We start from the raw sequence: 21824 nt of genomic DNA on the forward strand, positions 1-21824 counted from the left end.
CGTACTTAATATATGCGTTCATTCGATATTAGGAAAAGAAAAAAGAAAAAACAAATGTCACTTAACACCAGAACATCGTTCTAACTAACAATCATACGATATTATATGAGCAAAGAAAATTGAACCGGTCTTTTGATGCCAAAATATCTATAATAATATTTTTAATCTACTTTGCATAGAGATTTTGTTTGTAGATTTCACAGTACAAAATATGGTTAAAATTCTTGTGTTTATACTTTTCCGACACTAAAATCATAGGTTTATATATTGTAACTATTTTAGTTCAAAACACATCTAGGTAAATTTATTATAAAAAAATTCTAGCTAAAAGGCTAATATCTTTTAGCAAAGAATTTATCAGTATATATACAATAGAGTCTATAGTAATTATTATTATGGTGCAACGTTGACTATAGAATTTTGGCAACATTATTTAAAAATGTCAATAACATTTGAGAAACAATAAAAAATAAGCTTAAACAGTTTAAAATGATCTTATTTAATATTTATTAATTATTGTTAGAATTATTATACAATTTTAGATATAATAAATATATAATTATAAATATTATATGTATGAAATTATAGATGTAATGTTATATAAAATAATTTTAAATATTGTTTCTTTAACATTACAGTATATTTTTAGTAGTTATATTATTTAGACGTCTTAGGTATAATAAATAACTCATAATTAATAAATAGAGAGCATGCAATGTTATATATGAGATTCATATATTTATAATTTTATTTTACTATTTAGTCCTTTTTCCAATTTGTCATTGTAAAATATTTTATAAAAATTTACACAGCATTTCAAATAGAATTTCGAATTATTTACTTAACTAATTAAGTAACAAACTAAAATAACACGTGATTTTGGATAACTAAGAGAGAACACAATCATAGTACGTTGTTTTCCTCTAACTTCATCATCACCTAGTCACATCACATTTCAAATTAAGAAATCCAATAACCTAAAGTTTACTTCTAACAGCTTCGAGTTAAACTAATAAAGATATGGAATTCACATTACATATTTGATTTCCTCTCTTACTTTATAATTTTGTTAGTTTAACTTGTTAATACATGAGAGATGAGACACACACAAGACAAAAAAAACTTATATCTATCTCTATTATTGCAAGAAAAAAAAAAGAAAAACCATTATTTACATAATAATAATAATAATAACAACAATAATAATAATAGTTATGCTAAGTAACCAATGACTTTTTTCAATAATATGAATAATAGACTCTAAAATTGACCAAATTCAAATAAAACAGACTATACTTCTGAATTATTAACCTAAATTTTAATATTAAAATAATCATTTATACACTTAATAAATTGAACATTCGAAATATATATATATATTATTTAATATTTTTATTATTTACCTATACTTTTCTTAATAGGATTATAATATAGTAGTGTTAGAAGGCTAATGAATTTAATTATATTTGACCATTAATTAGCAGACATTAATATTTTTGTACACATTAAAAAAAGAAAGTTCCAAATACAATAAAGTATTGAAAGTCTATTGCCACCAAATATTGGCTAGAATTTATTAAAAATGCTGGCTACACGGAAAGGTTCCCATGATAATATTGAGTTATTAATAATGATAATATTTGATAACAAATTTTTTTTAGCTAAAATCAATTAAAATTTATTTTATTTAATATTTATTAATTATTGTATTAATTATTACAATAATTATTAAATATTAAATAAGATAAGTTCTAAGTGTATCTTTTGTTTCTCTAACATTATAACAACCATATTAACAAATATTTTATTGTGAAGAAGGGAGTCATTTGTTGCAAGAATATTTTATTTCACTTTGACAAGTACTTTGGACTTACAAAGAAAACAGATTTGGAAAAAGAATGCTTGAAAGCTAACAAAGTTGTGAACATGATGATGCATGGGTACGATGATGTTACATGTTATTTACTCAAAGCTTATAAAAATAATGTATGGTTTACATAATTAAATCTTTGAATGGAAACATGCATGGACTCAAAGTTTTCATGGAAATCCAGCACCAGCACCACCACCAGCTCCACCACCAACCCTCCACCAGCTCCGGCTCCGCCACCGAGGCCACCTCCGCCACCTCCTCCAAATCCTCCACCACCACCTCCTCCAGCTCCACCACCTGCACCGAACCCGGCTCCTCCTCCGAACCCTGAACCGCCGCCAACGCCTCCTCCACCACCACCACCGAACCCTCCACCACCACCGCCACCAAGGCCTCCTCCAGCTCCACCACCAGCACCTGCACCCCCTCCAAAGCCGCCTCCTGCGCCGCCGCCTAAGCCTCCTCCTCCACCGCCTCCAAAACCACCTCCACCTCCTCCTCCAAGACCACCACCAAACCCTGGACGATGGAAGACGAAATTCTTCTCATCACCAAACGAATTCTTCTCATTTCCAAGCTTCCTTGTTGCACCAATGGTGCAAACAAGGGCACCAAGAAGCACAAGAAGAAGAACCCTAGAAGTAGAAGCCATTAGTAAAACAAGAAGAAAATTGGTGAGCATTGTGAGAAGACATAATAGGGTTTATATAGGAACTCAATTGGCAATGAACTTAGTTGACTCGGTGAAAAAACATTGAATAATAATAAAGTGAAAATTCAGGTGTAGTTAACTTTATGTGAAGTTGATAACTAAGAAGTGTTAGATGATTTAATTAATTTGACTAAATTTTTATCTAATAACTCTCAACTATCAAATTCACGTTGATTCAACTACATTTGAGTTTTTACCTAATAATAATTGGGATTTGATACATAACGAATGTAAATTAGTTAATATGTTATTTATTTTGATTTCTTAATTAAAAGTCTCATATTTAAATTTTGTAAATAAAAACTAGACTAAATATTTAAATTAGCCTAAAAAATTCTAAATAGAACACTTTGATTCTTAATAAAATTTTATTCATAAATTCTGAAAAATAATTCTCATAAGATAAATAGACCTAGTCAATAAAATTTTTAATACGCACATTAAACAAATAATTTTTAAAAAAAATATATTTTAAATTAATTAAATTCTAAAAAATATCATTATAAAAAAATAGTCTTTTTCAAAATGATGAAGGAACCTATTTATTTAATAGAAGTAATGCTTAAAAATGTATGAAGAATAAAAATTGATTGAAAACTAAAGAATAAATGACCATTTATATCCATAAAAGATGAAAATACTGACATATGTATCCATTTTAGATCAAAACTAAACTTGTACCCACGTATGTCTTTTGTGTGACATTATCTTCTGGGTGACAAAAGTACCTGATTTTGGAGGGTTGGAGTGTTACGTAGAGTACTTTTATCACACGAATAACATCTTACGTGGGTACAAGTTTAGTTTCAATTTAATGTGGGTATATATGTCAGCGTTTTGATCTTTTATGAGTACAAATGGTCATTTATTCGAAAACTAAAATATTTAATTTAAAAAAATGCTACTTCTTCTTTAAATTTTTAGATTTTAATCAATTTTTTATTTTTTTGGTGACTAACTTTTTATTTAAATACCCACTTTTATAAGAAGTTATTTATTTTTTATGAGAAATTACTTATTTGTTAGTTTCTCTCTTTTCTAAAGGCGAAATAATAAACAATTTTTAAAAGATATCAAATTGCACCCATTTAAAATTCCTAAGATACTAATTTGAGTGTATATTCTAAAAATATTTGTATAAAAATATTTGTGTAACTTTTGTAAAATATTAGTTAGTCAAAGTGAATTAGTGGAATTTTGAATAAGATTGGAATGTGAATGATGAGCATGGTTTTAAACAAATAACGAAGAAACGCGTTGGCATGAATAAATGCGTTCAACGACTTTCATTTGATGAAGAGAGACACTCCCAACGGTTCATTGTCTGAAGGCCCCACAAAACATAACTGTATTATACAAAAGAAGGAGAATTCACGTTCTTCATATATACTTGCCTTTTGATCTGTTTCTGCATGGGATTTCTGTCCCACCGGCGACTTCACCTTTAGAATTTCCATTCCTCTTTTCAGAATGCTTTTCTTCATGTTCTATAATTTCTTAGAGGATCAATATAATATAAAAAGTGGAAACTAAGGTGTAGTCGACTTTACGTGAAGTTGATAACTGTGAGTCGTTAGATGATTTGACTGATTTGACTAAATTTTTATCTAACGGTTCTCAGCTATCAATTTTACCTAAGTCGACTGCATCTCAGTTTTCACCGTATAATATTAGACTCCCACTAGGTACTAAATAGCGTATAATTGACACTAATAGGGCGAAAAACATAAGGAGTAAATATTTTTAATTGACACTTGTCTCACAATGACCAACTTGTCTCACAAATATAATTTTTAAAAATTTTTAAAATAATAAAAAAATTGAGTAAATACTTTAGATAATGATTGGTCTACGCTTAATACATTAATACCTATTAATAGACTAGTGACTAGTTATTAATATGAAATTCCAGTTTCACTAGGTGCCATCTTTGTTACCCACCCAAACATAACGTGAAAATCATAAATGATTCTCGAAGTTAGAATTGAGGATCGGAGCAGCAAGTAGAAATTAAAGAAAAGAACACTTCAGGTATATAATAATCAAAAGGGAAATTAGGAAAAAAGGACAGGTAAAAGACAATGTAACGGTTGAGGCTTTAATGCTTCTATACAATTGCATTATGGATTTAATCTATGGTGAAGCCAATAAATACGGGTGGACATTTGCTTTAACTAGGTGACGCCAATAAATACTAGAAAGAACAATTAAGAAAAAAATTTAAAATTGCATCTAAAAGTTTATTTATTGAAAAAAAATTATTTTTTTTATAAATGACAAATAATTGGTGCATTTGATCTAAATTTAGTGAAAACTTTCGGATAACTGTTTAAATGTGCATGCAAAAAGTTAAACATAAAATTCAATTACTAAATCTCTTTTCATTTTTTATAAAATATTTCAATCATTCACAAAGAAAAATAAAAAAAAAATCAGTTGGCATAAAATTATCAAACTTTAAATATTTTATATCTCATTTGTATAATTATACTTACAAAAAAACGCATAAAAATTACTACAAGACAAACACTGAAAATTATTGAATTTACTGTCAGTTTTAGCGTCAGATGTTAGTGGAAAATTTTCCGTCAAATTTACTATTAGAATTGACAATGAATTCGTCACCCTAAAATATTATCGTCAGAGTTGATGTTCCAACAGTAACAATTGGAGGGAAAAAAAATAAATTTTGGCGCGTTAGCTATCGTCGAATTTACCGGCGAGTAAATCCGACGCTGAACCTTGTTTAGTGAAACGTTGCGTTTTAATTACACGCACAATGTTACCGTCAGATTAATCCACCAATAAATCCGATGATAATCGTTCCCTAAATTCGAACCGCGAACCTTCTTCCCCTTCATTTCAAAATTCGTTTCTCTCTCTACTCTCTACTCTCTCACCTTCCTCTTTCTCTCTCTCTCTCTCTCTCTAACCTCTCACTCCTCAGTCTCTCTCCAGCCCTCTACTCCCGCTACTCCAACCTTCGCTGCTGCCTTGCCCTGCCGTCACTGGAAAGACCGCTGCTGCTGCTCGAAATGTCCCCTTCTCTGTCCTTTGTTCACGTTGTTGCTGTCTTGCCGTCGCTACTCGAATTGCCGATTTTTGTTCAAAATTTTCTCTATTCTCTCTTCTAATTAGTTTAATTAGATTGATTTATATTTTAATTGATTTAGATGGTTTGGGATTTTCATTGAATTAATTTTCATTGATTTTTGGTAGATTAATTTCTGCTGTAAATTGTTTTTAGGTGGTTAGGTTAGGATAATTTAGTTAGATTGATCGATAGGTTCTGATATCTGTTCAATGTGTTTGGAATTATTATCTGATATTGCCGATTCTTATTGCTGGGATTATTTGAATTGGTCTAAATCATTAATTCTGCATTTTACTTTTAATTTAGCTGAAGAATTGTTGCTAAATTTGTTTGAACAATGTTTAATTAGAAAATTACTATTTTAATACTTATTTTGCTTATTCATATTGCTGTTGGAACTGCTGGTTAATTACAACATTTTGCCGTATGCATTGCTAGTGATGTTTCATCCTGTTATTTTATACTTTTTTGAGTTTGCCTAGGATAATTTTTTTTTTTAATTTTTAGAAAGCTTTGAAAGTTAGAGGGTTTTGAAAAATTATTAACAAAGTTAGATTGCCTTGTTAGAATAAAGTTAGAATGGTTTGAAAGTCTAATTTAATTATTTTAAAACTAAAATACTATGTAATTTTCTTTTATTTTTTTGATTTATTAAACTAAATCACTTTTCGAATTATTTGTTATTTCTTGATTTTCTTCTTATGTTATTATTTATTGGTGTTTATTATATTATTAATATGTTATTAATATATTCACTATACAGATATGACCACAGGTAGCACAGGTAGGTCGAGTGGGACACATGGTCGTGGTAGAGGGTGGGCTGCCACCGAATCTTCCAGGGCTGTCCAGTCATCTTCCTCTACCCTGACTACCCCGTCGACTCCTTTGACGTCATAGGCGGGTCCATCGGACAAGCAATTTATCATGCTCTCAAATCCATACTAGGTGCCTCCTTTTGTTACGCCCCCTGCAGATGCAGTGACCCCGTTGATAGAGCCTACGGTGGGTGATACCTCTAATGCCCCCGAGCAGGATGTTCTTCCACCATCGCCCGTCATCCGGCTAAGAATTTGGCCCGATGACATGCGGTCGTGAGTTTAATTTTATAATATTAAGTTTGTTTATCTTTAGTTTGTTTATGTTAAGTTTGTTTATCTTGTGTGATTGTTACTGTGCGGTTTGTTCTGAGACAGGTTTGTACCAAACCCCAATGCTTGCACACAGGAGATATCTGAGGTCATTAAGTCTATGTAAGACTATCCATGGCCGACCTAAATGCAGATCCCAACTGAGACCAGAGAGCGCTGATTTTAGAAGTGGACGGTAAGAACCTAATTTGGTTAGAATTGATTTACTGTATTTGAACTGTATTTTATTCCAACTAACTAATGTTGGTGAATCACTTTGTACAGTTAAAATTCATATGGGATCCGGAGCATAACCTCATGATCCGGAAGATCTATGACCACCGGACAGCCAAACGTTTTCAGCAGATGATGAGCGATGTTTGTCAGGGGAAAGACCACCTGATCTCGTGGATCTATCTATATATCAAGCGTGACCTGGAGGCTCATTTTAGAGATAATGAGGGGTTCAAGCATCGACGTCTGACAAACATCACCAACAGGGCTTCGCCCAGGTTGTCGAGGTATACAGGTGGTTCAACGACCTTCATGAAGACGAAGATGAGATTGATAAGAATTTTGGCGTTATTTTATGTTATAGTAGTTACTTGAATTAGTTAGTAGAGTTTATGTTTTTTAATTTCCTTTTTCATTATCAAGTTACCCAATTTAGTTAGTAGAGTTTAGGGTAACTAATTTTCAGTTTTAGGGGAATTTAGGTGGTTAGGATAGGTTAGAATAAGTTAGATTAGGCTTTGAGATTACTGAAAAATATTAGATTATTTAACTTTTTGTTGATTCCTGCTGCTGAGATTGTTTTGAAAATGCTTGACTGTGAAAATAATGATGTTAATTTGGTTTGGATGGAATGTTTTAAAGGTGGCTAAATTTGACTTTCAGGGAGACTCTGTCGAAATTTTTATAAGATCTTCATTTAAATCGAAAAAAATTAAAATTAAGTTTTCGAAATTAGAATAGAGATTTCTTGCTTTATATATATTTGTCTGTCATTGTTTAATTTGTTCATTTATTTTATTGTTTGGTTGATATATTAATTTGTAATCTAAGTCATTGGATCGTGAGACGATATTGTCAGAGACCTTGAAGTATACCTATACTTTGAAGGCAAACAAGGAGAGATTTACTGACGAGCGGTCGACGGCCTATTCTGAGAGTTTAAATTCATCCTAAAGTTCAGCTTCATTTGGTTTAAAATCAATTATTTAACTATTATCCTAATCACAACTAACATGTGTGACGTAGGAGGAGTATCAGTAGAGGTTGGAGGCCGTGACCTAGCAATCTCAGCCGCTTGCTGGAGCCGATGAAGCCGGCTCCAAGACCTCATTCGTGGATCCCGACAGGATTTGGTGCGAGACCGCCTTTGTACCCTACAAGAATCGCCGCTTCGGGTTGGGCTCATTCTTCATCAGTGGCCTCCGCACCTCCGACGTTGGCGGCTTCCTCTGCCTCTGCCACCAACTCTGCTGATCCCTAGGAAGTTATCGACCTGAGGGAGGAGGTGCATAAGCTAACACAGGAGCTTCACCAGCTGCAGGAACAGTTTGAGCACAGGTATTGAGAGATTCTTGCACGCGTTGCCGCCAGCTCAGACTTGACGGAGAAACTAGAGCAGCTCCAGCGGCTACGACAGCAGATAAAGGAGTACAGCCAGCAGATGTGCGCTGGAGACAGTGGCACTGCTCCTTCCAGCGGTGCTACTAGTTACCCCGATGACATTGCTGGTGCGGCACCGACGACAGCACCTACTCCGCTGTCGCCGACGATTATCAGGGTTTGTAGTATGGTTAGTGTAATGTGCATTTTTGTTTGTTTAGGGTGTACTTATGTGACATTTTATTGTATTCATACCATTAGTTTTTACTAAAATAATTGTTGATTTCTGCTAATTTTATATTTCTGATAATAATTTTGTTAACAAGAGTTTTAATTTCATTTAACTGTTAGTTGAGGCTAAACAATGCCAAAATAAAAATAAAAGTGAAAGTTTTACTGGCGGATGTACCGTCGAAATCATCTGACGGTAAGTTTTGGTTATTTCAAGCGAAATGACGCCAAAGTTACCGTTAGATTAATCCGAGGGCAACCATCAACCTAGACTCCACAATCCATTGAAAACACCGACGAAAATTTCACCGATAATTAGTATCAGAGGCAAAAAATTCGCCGGTAAAAGGTTTCCAGCGCCGTTTATACCGTCAACTACAGTTCGATAGTAAATTTGACGGTAACGTACTTAGTGATAGATTTATTTGATTAATCCGATGGTAAATTTTATGGTAACCAACATTTTTTTTGTAGTGAAACAGGAAACACTTTCAATCAATCAAACTTAAATCCACTAAACAAGAATAAATAATCAAACACTTCCAGCAATAACAACGATAAAAAAAATAGGAAACACTTTCAGGCAATCAAACTTAAGTCCACTAAACTAAAATCAATAACTAGATACTTTCAGCAATAACAATAATCAGAAAACAGGAAACACTTTCAGGCAATCAAACCTAAATCCACTAAATAAGAATCAATAACCAGACACTTTCAGCAATAACAATGATCAGAAAATAGGAAACATTTTCAATAATCAATCAAACCTAAATTCATTAAACTAGAATTAATAACTAGACACTTTCAACAATAACAGTGATCAAGAAACAAGAAATACTTTCAGGCAATCAAACCTAAATCCAGTAAATAAGAATCAATAACTAGACACTTTCAGCAATAACAATAATCTGGAAATAGAAAACACTTTCAATAATCAATCAAACCTAAATTCACTAAACCAGAATTAATAACTAGACACTTTCAGCAATAACAATGATCAGAAAACAAGAAACACTTTCATGTAATCAAATCTAAATCCACTAAACTAGAATTAATTTTAGGCACTTTTAGCAAAAATAATAATCAGAAAATATATAAGACTCAAAGTGATACTTACCTCGTATTGCCATTAGGCCATATGGTCAACCGTATGATGGGAGGTACTGGAGGGGCATCAGCTGCCTCACTTCCGTGAGAGGACCCTGGGGTCGCGGCTTCCATCGCTAGAGGCGACGTCACCGTGGCAGCGGGCTGCTGAGCGGTAGGAGGCGGCGTCGTCGCCATGGACGGAGGCATGTAGTTAGGATTCGGGACCATGATGAACAGTTTGTCCACTAAACCCGCAATCTGTGACGTCACCGGAGTAGTCGGAATAAAGGGAGACCATACCGAATTTTTGGGGGTACCAGAAGAAACCCTCCCTTTACCCCACGACCACGACTACGACCATGACCAACAGCCTAATTCGCTAGACCTCTATCCATTGTTATATCTGCAAATAACATACCAATGAACAGAAATTCAGAAAAATAAAGCAACAAAAAACTCAGCATTATATTGCAGTGTTTAGCAAAATATCAGTAAATGAATTCAAATTACAAACTGAAGAACCACAATAGTATGCTTAATTATCTATGAACCAAGATAAATCTTAAGAAAAATCTAATTTTATTATAAATCAACCTAACAGCAAAAAATAGTTTATCTAACAAACATTTTTTCAACATCAAATCACAAAATTCAGCATCAATTACACAAAATTCAGCATTATATTGTAGTGTTCAGTAGAATACCAGTTAATGAATTCAAACAAATTCAAATTACAAATTCAAGAATCACAATAACATGCTTAATTACATATGAACCAAGAGAAATTATAAAAAGAAAATTCTAATTTTACTCTAAATCAACCTAACAGCAAAAAGTAATTTATCTAACAACCATTCTTTCAACATCAAGTCACTAAATTCAGCATCAATTACACAAAATTCAGCATTATATTGCAGTGTTTAGCAAAATACTAGTCAATGAATTCAATCAAATTCAAATTACATATCCAAGAATCATAATATCATGCTTAATTACTTATGAATCAAGAGAAATCCTAATAAGAAAATTCTAATTTTACTCTAAATCAACCTAACAGCAAAAGTAGTTTATCTAACAACCATTCTTTCAATATTAAGTCACTAAATTCAGCATCAATTACACAAAATTCAGCATTATATTGCAGTGTTAAGTAGAATATTAGTCAGTAAATTCAAACAAATTCAAATTACAAATTTAAGAATCACAACTGCATGCTTAATTACCTATGAATCAAGAGAAATCCTAATAAAAAAAAAAACTTTACTTTTACTCTAAATCAACCTAATAGCAAAAGAAGTTTAACTAAATTAAATTATTAACGAAGATTTGAAATCTAATTAAACCCTAATGAATTTAAAACAAGAAGATTAGTAAAAAAATTGACAAAACCTGAAACGAAGCACATAGCAAGATATTAGGGGAGAGATGGAGGTTGCGGTAGTGACACCGCAGATGGTGGCAACGAGGTGAGGTCGCCAGAGTGTGTCTTGTTGGAAAGAGCGAAGGAGGAGGTCTAGAAAAAGAGGTGGTTCACGATGGAGGTAAAGATGAGGTTCAATGATGATAGTGACGCGTGAGAATGATGGTGGTGATGAGTGCGGCTGGTGGCGGAGGAAGAGGAGACAGAGAAGGGAGGAGGAGGCGGTGAAGAGATGAGAGAGAAGGAGGCGAGTTAGAGAGAAAAAGTGAGAGAAATTCGAAACGAAGAAGAAGACGGTTCACACTTCGTATATATTAGGCACTATGACTGTCGGATTTACCAGCAGATAAATTTGCCGGTAACGTTTTGTGTGGGGCCAAAACGCAATGTTTCACTAATCAATGTTATCGCCGGATTTAGTTGCCAATAAATATGATGATAATGATCGCGCCAAAATTTCTGTTTTTCTTCTAAATATTACCTGCGAATTTACTGTCGAAAAATAAAATTCGACGGTAATTTTTTAGGTTGACGAATTTATTGCATAATCCGACGATAAATTTAACAGTATTCAACTTTTTTTTGTAATGTCAAAATCGTAAATAAATTCAACGTTAATATACGATGTTAAATCTGACAGTCCAACAATACTCATCGTTTTTTTTATAATGTATGTAATATTATTGTTTGCGTTGAACTATCATGTGTTATTAATCGGCATTTCATGATCTCATTATACATAACCAAATCATATTTTGATATATAATACTGACAATCTAAGATAATATAGCACAACACGTTTTTAATAAAAAATATTTAAAAAATTAAAATAAGTCATAAATGTTAATTTTAGAGAGTAAATTAAATAAATTAAAATTTGGAGGTCGAATTTAAAGGGAAAGTATGGATCAACTTAATATTAACTCAGTGTCAAAACACGTGTTATTTGACTTTTCAATGCAAAATAAAAAGTAAAAGAAAGAGAAGAAAAATGAAATAAAATAATAAATTTATAAAACAAAAATGAAGGTTTGAAGCAATTTGTTGTGCATTACTAATATTGCATTGTTTCCTCGCGGATCGCCGCTAAAGCGTAGGTTTCATTCTTTCCTTCAATCCACAAGGCATTTGGAATATTTGGAACATCGTTTGTTTTCTCAAAACATTAATTTTTTAGTTCACAGAGGTATATAATGAGTATTAATCTGGTTAAGAGAATAGCATCGACGTAATCAATGATGTTTGATGTTGTTAGGCGAAGATCATTTCAAATGGTGAGAGATCAATCAATTATGTTGAATATATCTATATCAATTTATATCTTCGAGTTTCATGTGAAACTTACAATTTCACATTTGCTTATTTTTCAGTTTTTATTAGGTCGATGCGTGCAGAAGAAATTTCGATATGGTTCTTCACTTAGGAGAATTTCTTCCATTAAGGTACAAAATTCTTCTTCACATATATGATTTAATAGTACAGATGCACAATATGTATATCTATTGTTAGGTTCTTGTTGAGAAAGCGAGCGTTATAATAACGATTCAGTTTTTTGTTTTTTGCGATTTTAAAATTGGTTCAAATCATAAAATTAGCCATTGTATATAATATTATTAAGTTAAACTATGACTAAACAGTCGGATTAGTTCCTGAAAAATTACTCATTCTCTAAATTAGTCCTAATAAAATTTGTCGTCCTTTAAAAATTTTAACTTAATCATTTTAGTCTTTTCGTCTGTTGGGTGACGTCAAAATTTATTGATGTGACACGTTAAATGACACCATAACACACATCTAGTAATCATAATTGGTAGTTAATATGATAAGTTTATGAAATCAGATCAAATTAATCCTAAATTGAGGAATTTCAATGCTTAAAGTTCTTTCCTCAATATTATTTTAATTTGATCTAATTTCATAAACTTATCATACTAATAATCAATTAAAATTTCTATGTGTGTGTTGTAGTATCATTTAACGTACTACATTAATAAATTTTGACACTGTCAACAAAAAAAAAATAACAGAAAGACTACGATTAATTTAAAATTTTTAAAGAACAAATTTAATTAAAAAAATCTTTTAGAGATTAATTTAAAAAACGAATAATTTTTCAAAAACAAATTTGATTATTTACCTGTTAAACTATTTATATTACACACTTTAGGTTAGGGACAGAGCCTCATGCAACAAAAGGAGGACAATCACCTCCCAAACTTCAAAATTTTTTTTATAAATTATATATAATTTATAGTTTAGTATTCTTAAAAATTTTGTTTTACTCTTTTTTTTATTGTAAAATTAATATTTAGCCCCTCTCTAAAATTTAACCTAGCTCCACCCCTATTATTTTTTGGCGAACATGAAGTTTTACCAACTTGTATTTATGTTTAACAGATGGCACTGCATTCTGGTGGATGTGGAAGTGTTCAGAATTTTTACCATAGAAGTTCACTTGGTATGTTTTGGCATAGGTTATTAGAAATTGATTAACATAACTTATTTCTTAAATATCAATCAACTAGTTATAAATTTTCTTTCTATTATTGTAGGGTGTTGTTGGCTTAATATAAAGACTTTAAGGTCAGTAGCTAGTAAGAGTTTGTATTAGTCACATGCATGTCTCTGTAAAATAAAGGAGATTATTCTGATACAGAGTAAAAATGTATAGAATAGAATTAAAAGATTTAATATGCATGACACCTGCAATAAGTTCCATGATATAAAAGTATTTAATATGTATTTTTTCATATTATTATTCTGTATCTGAATTTCTACCTAAAAGATAATATGAGTAAATTAAATAGACTTGCTTAAGCTTTTGTTATTTTTTTTTATATTTTTAATCAAAGTAGAAAGCACTAATGAACAACTTTTTTTGTCTCTATAAAATAATATGACAAATAATCTATTGTACATGGGATTTAGGGATGTTCGGTTTAGTAGGATATCAGATGTTTATTACCCTGGTACTCGGATGGTTATTCTAGATAGTATGAGTGTATTGTGTTTGAAAAATTAGTAGTATTTTATCCTGAATATTCATTTTTTAACTCATATTGAGCCAAATAAATAGCCTATTGTACACATTATATAAATACTCTGTTGGCTCCCTAACGAAATTTCTTACTTTTTTTTTATTGTCTCTTCCCTGATATAACTACCAGAAAATGTGTAATTAATTTTATAGCATATTCAGTTTACTTGTTCTAAAGCATTAAATAATGAGAAAAAAGAATGAAAAATTATTTATTTAGTCAAATTTTATTTTATTTAACATTCATTAATTGTTAAATTAATAAATATTAAATAAAACAAATTTTGACTATTTTTTATTAGAGTAATATTATACATTCAAAACTTTTTATGAACCAATTCTAATCAAATTAAATAATAAAACTTTAAATAATAATAATCATAACTGATTTTTGTTATATTAAACTAATTTAATTGACTTAATTAACAAAAAAATTTACATGTATAGCATTATTTTTTATTAATTAATTTTTGTTATCAAATATTTTCGCACTTTTCACATTGTTTTCTTATTGTTCTTAATTCATGTTACTTTATTGAAATGTAGAGAGATTTCACATCATGAGCCAAGAATGCAAACAATAACGAAACAATTTTCTACAAACAGTGGTGAGATATTGATATGCCTCTCATTATTATTTGAGATTTAATCCTCTCTCTCTCTCTCCCCAATTCAACTTGAGTTTTTATTACAAATAAAAATAAAATATTTTCACATGACAATAATGACAAGAGTTAAAGGTACTTCTATGGTTCTATTATTATTATTATTGTCCACCAAGGCAAGAAACATAATATAAGATTCTTCTCTACTTCTTTCTTAATGATATACATGAAATCTCTCGCCAATGAGTAATAATAGCTCAAATGATATAGTTTTTTCATACTCAATTAAGAAGTTACGGGTTTGAGTCTCCTATTTTTGGTGAAAAAAAAATACATGAAATCTCTCTAATGATCCAAGGGAGTTTTTTTTTATCCATAATGTAACTGTTTTGTTAATTAGGCAATTTATTATCTTAGTTTTGTTGTGACTTGTACAAACATTTCATAGGTTTGTTTTTATATTTTGAATAAATTATGTCACTAATAACATCTTTTAAAATTATTGGTTTCCCTTTTGAAGAAGAAGATGTGGTTGATGTTTTGGTCCCTCCATTGGCAGAATCTATTTCTGATGGAACTTTAGCCAAGTTCTTAAAGAGTATGTTAAGTAACTAACAAATTCTATTTTGTTTGAACTTTAATTTGAATTATATTGTTGTTGTTTTAGTAAACATTAGCCATTAACAAATGTTTTGTTTTGTTTCATAAGAGCAGATCCAGGTGATAGTGTTAGTGTTGATGAACCAATAGCTCAAATAGAAACAGATAAGGTATGATTCAAAATTATTATTATTTAACAAGTTGATTAATACTTTTCCTTCCTTAATAGATATGGTAGTAATTTAAATTCATTTTTTACTTTTGTATCAGGTTACAATTGATGTTCCTAGTCCAACAACAGGCATAATTCTAAAGGTACTAATTAATTTGAAGTTTTAAGAGTAAATAATCATTTGGTATCGCAAAAAGTTATGATTTTAATAAAATAAATTTTAAATATGCAAATGATAAAATGACATTTTAAAAAAGAATTCCGCTACCATGTGTACAATGAGTTATTTATTTGGTTCAATATAAGTTAAAAAATAAACATGCAAAGTAAAATATTATTAACTTCTCAAACACAATACACCCATACTATCCAGAATAACCATCCGGGTATCAGGAATAATAAACATCTAATATCCTACTGAATCGAACATCCCTATATTCCCATTGTACACATTGTATAAATACTCCATTAACTCTCTATACTTCCTCTTAAAAAAATATATTTTATGAACCAAACGTATATGGTAGGTTATAAATAAATTAATTAAACATTTGGTTCAGTTTATCAGACAGAATGTACTTTTAAAATTTATTTTTATTAAAATCGTAATATTTCATATGTAACAAGGCATCAAGTTTTATTGCTGAACAAGTATTCTCATTGATTTACAATGGACTCGAGTGATTTTCCTAATAAAGATTTATTAATTATAGCTTGTAGTCAACGAAGGTGATACAGTTAAACCAGGTCATAAGGTAGCTATTATTTCAACTTCTGCTGAAGTGATAGAGCAGGATTCGTTGTCGTCATCGTCATCGTCGTCTTCATCTTCATCTGAGAGTGAATCTGAGGAAGATTCTCCTCAACCAAGCCAAAAGATCATTGAGAAGAAAAAAGCACCTAATGTTGAGGCTACACCTAAAAGAATTGAGACTTCAATTACCACTGCTCCACAACCTCCACCCAAAAAAGGAGAAAGACGAGTAAGTGATCATTATTCTTATTATTAAGAGTAAAATCTTTTTTAGTTCTTTTTTTTTTTAAATTTAAACAATTTATATCTTAACGATTAAAAAATAATAATTTATTTTTTATTTTTTTATTAGATGTATGAGTTTTTCCATAAAAATTTCTAGTAAAAAGTGACGGAAAATGTTTATGTGTGAAGTTGGTTTTATGATTTGGCCTTTATCCGACTTATATGGATGATAATCATTTAATTGTAATTGTTTATTACTCATACAGTCAACAAAATAATATTGTAAAAAAATAATAACTATTTGATTGGAATATCATTTTGGTAATTATGTAAGAATTAAATATCTAAATTAAATAATTATCATCCAAATTACGTCACACATAAATATTTTTATTATTTTTTGTTAAAAATTCTCAAAAAAAAAACTCATGCGTCTAATAAAAAGAAAGAATAAATTGTTAAGACGTGGGTTGTCTAAATTAAAAAAAAAAAGAAAATGAAAAGGAGTTTTACTTTGTTGTTAAAGTCTTCTTTAGTAAGTGTCTCATGGAAGAAAAGATAGATATATACAAGAGCATTTCACAAGGATAATATTATGATAAGAGTGAAGTTGGATAAAGAATGAAAATTGTTTGTTTTAAAAGAATATTAAAAAAATAAAAAGCACATTCTTCTTAGTCAAATTAATTAATGTGATTCAAGATTTCAAGTTTCAGTATCTATATATTTCATGATATTTGTAGTGATGTCCTCCTTCGTGGTTAAAGGTTCCCATGACAAGACTTCGAAAGCGAGTTATGACACGGTTGAAGGATTCACAAAACACATATGCAATGCTAACAACTTTCAATGAACTTGACATGTGAGTTTTATTTATTTTTTTGTGCAACTTTAAGGCGTGTTTGTTTATAGAGACAAGACACTGAGACAAGAGACACAAAGATATAAAATTGTATTTGACAGAAAAGATATGAATAGAAATAATGTGTTTAGAGACATTAAATTAGTGTATTTTGTGTCTATTCTGACATGAAAGATACGAAGATACTAACAAGAGACACAACTTATTTTTTGTTTTTTTATTATTTTTGTTAATTTTTCATAATTATATTTTTTATTATTATATTTTTCGTTTCAAAATTTTTGAATAAAAAAAATGAGAATAAATTGGATTTCATAATTTGTTCTAATTTATCACCAAATAGAATAAAACAACACAAAATTAAAAAAATAAAAGTGAAAACTCAGGTGAAGTCAACTTCACATGAAGTTGATATCTGAGAGCCGTTAGATGAAATTTTAGTCAAATCAGTCAAATTATCTAACGGCTCTCAAGTATCAACTTCACGTGAAGTCCGTGAGTTTCCAAAAAAAACATAAATTGTCATATCTGTAATTCTAATTTGCTTTATCTTGTCTCATTTTGCCCTCAATCTAAAAATCAATTAGGTGTTAGTTTGGTTAATTAACCATAAAAATTTACTAAAATTCAAAGGAAAATACGGACCAAATAAACTATTTTAATCCATTATTTGTTAAGAATAACAGTGTACCTACCCTCACTGTTTTTTTTTTTTCCCTCTTGATGTTAGGACTAATCTGATGAAGCTTCGTTCTGATTACAAGGAAGTTTTTGTTGAAAAGCATGGAGTCAAATTGGGACTTATGTCTTGTTTTATCAAAGTATGTTTATCAAATTACTGAGAGTGACTATTTGCTTTTGAAAATTCTTGTGTATTTTAAGAGCAACCACCACCACTCATTTTATTTTAAATTAGAATGAGTTATTTAAATTAATTTAAAACACAGATTAAACATGCATGACCATGCAAGAAGTTTTATATCTATTACAGGCTGCTATTAGTGCACTCCAACATCAGCCAATTGTAAATGCAGTCATTGATGGTGATGATATTGTATACAGAGATTATATAGATATCAGTGTAGCTGTTGCTACTGCAAAGGTTTTTATTAATTAACCTTTTCTGTTACTTTTATTAAGTAGAGAAACTTTAATGGTTCTATAATTTGTAGAAGGATAAAATTACTGGTACTGATAAGAAAAAAAAATATTATTTCTATCCATAAATATTTAAAATATAGTAAAAACTCAGGTGCAATTGACTTTACGTGAAATTGATAGTTGAGAGCCGTTAGATGAAAATTTAGTCAAATCAGTCAAATCATCTAACGGCCTTTAGTTATCAACTTCACATGAAGTCGACTGAACCTGAGTTTCCACCTTAAAATATTGATAAAATTATTTAAAACTTAAAAAATTATCTAAAATTTTAAAATTGCTTTCTTAATCTAAATTATTCCACTCCTAAATCCCCAACTATTTGCTACTATCATCTCAATTTTCAACATAAATTTTTTTTTTTCATCCAACTCTCATCTCGGTGATGGTGAATGGTAAAAAATCCGAGATGAGGTAAATTAGATTAAAAAAGATAGTTTAAAAATTTTGATTAATTTTTTTAGAATTTGAGTATTTTTGTCAACAGAAGCCCATCTTTCATAAATACAAAATCATTTTCGAATTTTCATAGGTAGATTTGTCAGCGTTTTAAATATTTATGGATAAAATTAGTAGTTTATTTAAGAAAAAAAAAAAACGTTCATACATTGTATAAAGTTAATTATGCATTACTAGCATTTTTCTTTCCCAGGGACTTGTTGTGCCAGTTATCCGCAATGCTGAGAAAATGGAGTTAGCAGAGATAGAAAATCAAATTAGCTGTTTTGGAAAGAAGGCAAACAATGGAACTTTATCAATTGATGAGATGGTTGGAGGCACACTTACAATATCCAATGGTGGTGTTTATGGGAGCCTCTTGAGTACCCCTATTATTAACCCTCCTCAGGTTTCAATTTCAATAATAATAATAACCATTTTTATTAGAATAAATTAATTATTAAATTAAAGATATCTTCTATAATCACATATCGAATGACTTTAATTTAATAGGTTGAGTCTATCATTACAATCAACTTAAAATTACAACTAAAAGAAGTTTTAAAACTAATGATTGTGTGTTACACTATGCATAGATTTGAAGAGCAAGTGATTTTGTTACTTTGGTAATATAAAATTTTGAGTAAAATGATAAATAAATCTCTAAAGATTTATATTTTGGACAGATTAATTTTTAAAGAAAAAAAATATCGATAAAATTTTTCATAATAATAAACGCAGATAAATTAGTTTAAATTAAGACCTTTTACTCTAATCAAAAGAACTAATTTGAAGATAATGTGTCTACATAAGCTATTTTTAAAAACTTTATTAATATTTTTTTTAGGGTGGAAACTCAGGTGCAGTCGACTTCACATGAAGTTTATAGTTGAGAGCCGTTAGATAATTTGAGTGATTTGACTAAATTTTCATCTAACGGCTCTCAACTATCAACTTCACGTGAAGTCAACTGCACCTGAGTTTTTACCCTTTTTTAGAAACTAATTTATCTGAAATATAAATTTTCAGGGTTTATATTTCATTTTACTCTCAAATTTTCATGATTGATTTTGTTACTTTACCATCTCTCTCTCTCTAAAATTTTCATGATTTTTTTTTTCAGTCAGCAATCTTGGGTATGCATTCCATCATGAGTCGTCCAATGATGGTTGGGGGTAATATTGTCCCAAGGCCAATGATGTACATTGCTCTAACATATGATCATAGAATCATTGATGGAAGAGAAGCCGTTTATTTTCTACGCCACATCAAGGATATTGTGGAGGATCCTCGTAGATTGCTACTTGACTTGTGAATTGTTAATAATGAACCTTTTTCTAGGTATATAAAATGATTGATACCTAAGCTGAGAAAGTGCATAACAAGTTTAAGTGCACATCATTTTCATTGGAGTAAATAGAAACATTTAGAATTCATTTGTCAGATAGAACTTAGGGTCTTGTGATTTTTGTAATAAATTGCGTCTGCCCATGATTTATAATTAGAGATTTATAATTAGATGAACAATTTATTTAAAGTGTCCATTTGATGTTAAATGAAATCTAGGGGTGGCAAGCGAGAAAGCCTGCTCCGCCTCGCCAGAAGTCCACTCCATTCCGCCTAGTGAGGCGGTTCCATAATCCTAGTCTGTTCCGCCTAACGGCGGGCTGGCGGGCTAAACCGGCCAAATATATTTTTTTTTTACTTTTAACTATTAAATAATATATATAAAAGTATAAAAAAATTTCTCCTATTTTTTACTTTTAACTATTATAATTTCTAAAAGTATAAACAAATTATAATTTTTATATTTACAAACATTAAAGTCTTTGTAATTATAAATATCTAATAAATATAATTATAAACCAAATTTTCATCCAAAACATAATTATAAATATTGTTCCCAAAACAAAATAAACATAATCCAAAACATAATTATAAATATTGTCTCTAAAATAAATTAAATATAATCCAAAACACTCAATTTTCATCTTCATTCTCTTGTAAGTTGGGTTGGGAGAAGTTGGGTTTTGACAAAAAAAAAATTGTAAAAAGACCCCTTGCTAAAAAAATACTAAGCCCGGCGGGGAAGTCAGCCCCGCCCTGCCAAAGTCCGCGGTTTAAGCGATGCGGGTTAGGCGGGCTTTTGCTATTTGGCGGTCCCAATTTTTCAGCCTAGTCCGTTTTTTTTTTGCGGGTTACGCGGGCCAGCCCGGTGGATTTAGGCCCGTTACCCCTAATGAAATCATCATTGTTGTTTGAGGGAAGGTTTTGGTTAGTTACAAGCAACTAAAAATGTTTAAATTTCAAGAGAGTAACCAGTTCAAGAGTTTCTCCTTTCAAGTTCTTCCTATCATAGGCACATTATTAAATATGTAGGAAGTCAAATTTCAATCCCTAAGTTCAATCCTACTCTTTATCTTAGTGGTTATTAAACAAAAGATTAATCAAGGTTCAATTAACACACTTAGCAATCAATTACCATTCATCAATCAACAAATCCTATAATCATATAGTCCTTCATAAATCATAATCATGAACAAAAACAACCATATGTATAAACCTGAAAAACTTGAGTCTCAAGACAAGTCCTTGAACCCTTTATTTAAGCTAACTTCAAAAATCTAGTCTTCCATGTTGATCAACACTACAAACTTCATAAAATGAAAAATCCCAACCAGAAGCTATGAGCACTAGAAACTAGACAATAATTGAAGAGAACAGCTAAAATAACAAGAAACCAACAAGAAAAATAGTTGCTAACAGAGAGAAACTTATGCAGTATTGGTGAATTTTTCTTTAATTGA

At 30.4% G+C, this 21824-nt stretch overlaps 2 protein-coding genes across 2 annotated transcripts; one reads left to right on the forward strand and one right to left on the reverse strand.

The window, feature by feature from the left end:
- Window positions 1-1973: 1973 nt before the first annotated feature.
- LOC130965488 (glycine-rich cell wall structural protein) lies at window positions 1974-2525 on the reverse strand. Its single transcript, XM_057890250.1, has one exon. It carries the CDS (start codon window positions 2523-2525, stop codon window positions 1974-1976), a length of 552 nt encoding a protein of 183 aa, XP_057746233.1.
- Window positions 2526-12401: 9876 nt separating this feature from the next.
- LOC130965495 (dihydrolipoyllysine-residue succinyltransferase component of 2-oxoglutarate dehydrogenase complex 2, mitochondrial-like) lies at window positions 12402-20332 on the forward strand. Its single transcript, XM_057890257.1, has 12 exons — window positions 12402-12440; window positions 12537-12608; window positions 13564-13624; window positions 15329-15406; window positions 15523-15578; window positions 15679-15723; window positions 16294-16563; window positions 17327-17421; window positions 18152-18242; window positions 18413-18523; window positions 19232-19426; window positions 20141-20332. Exons 1-12 carry the CDS (start codon window positions 12402-12404, stop codon window positions 20330-20332), a joined length of 1305 nt encoding a protein of 434 aa, XP_057746240.1.
- The last annotated feature ends 1492 nt before the right edge of the window (window positions 20333-21824 follow it).

The sequence above is a fragment of the Arachis stenosperma genome, chromosome 1 (genome assembly GCF_014773155.1).
Source record: "Arachis stenosperma cultivar V10309 chromosome 1, arast.V10309.gnm1.PFL2, whole genome shotgun sequence".
Lineage (NCBI taxonomy): Eukaryota > Viridiplantae > Streptophyta > Magnoliopsida > Fabales > Fabaceae > Arachis > Arachis stenosperma.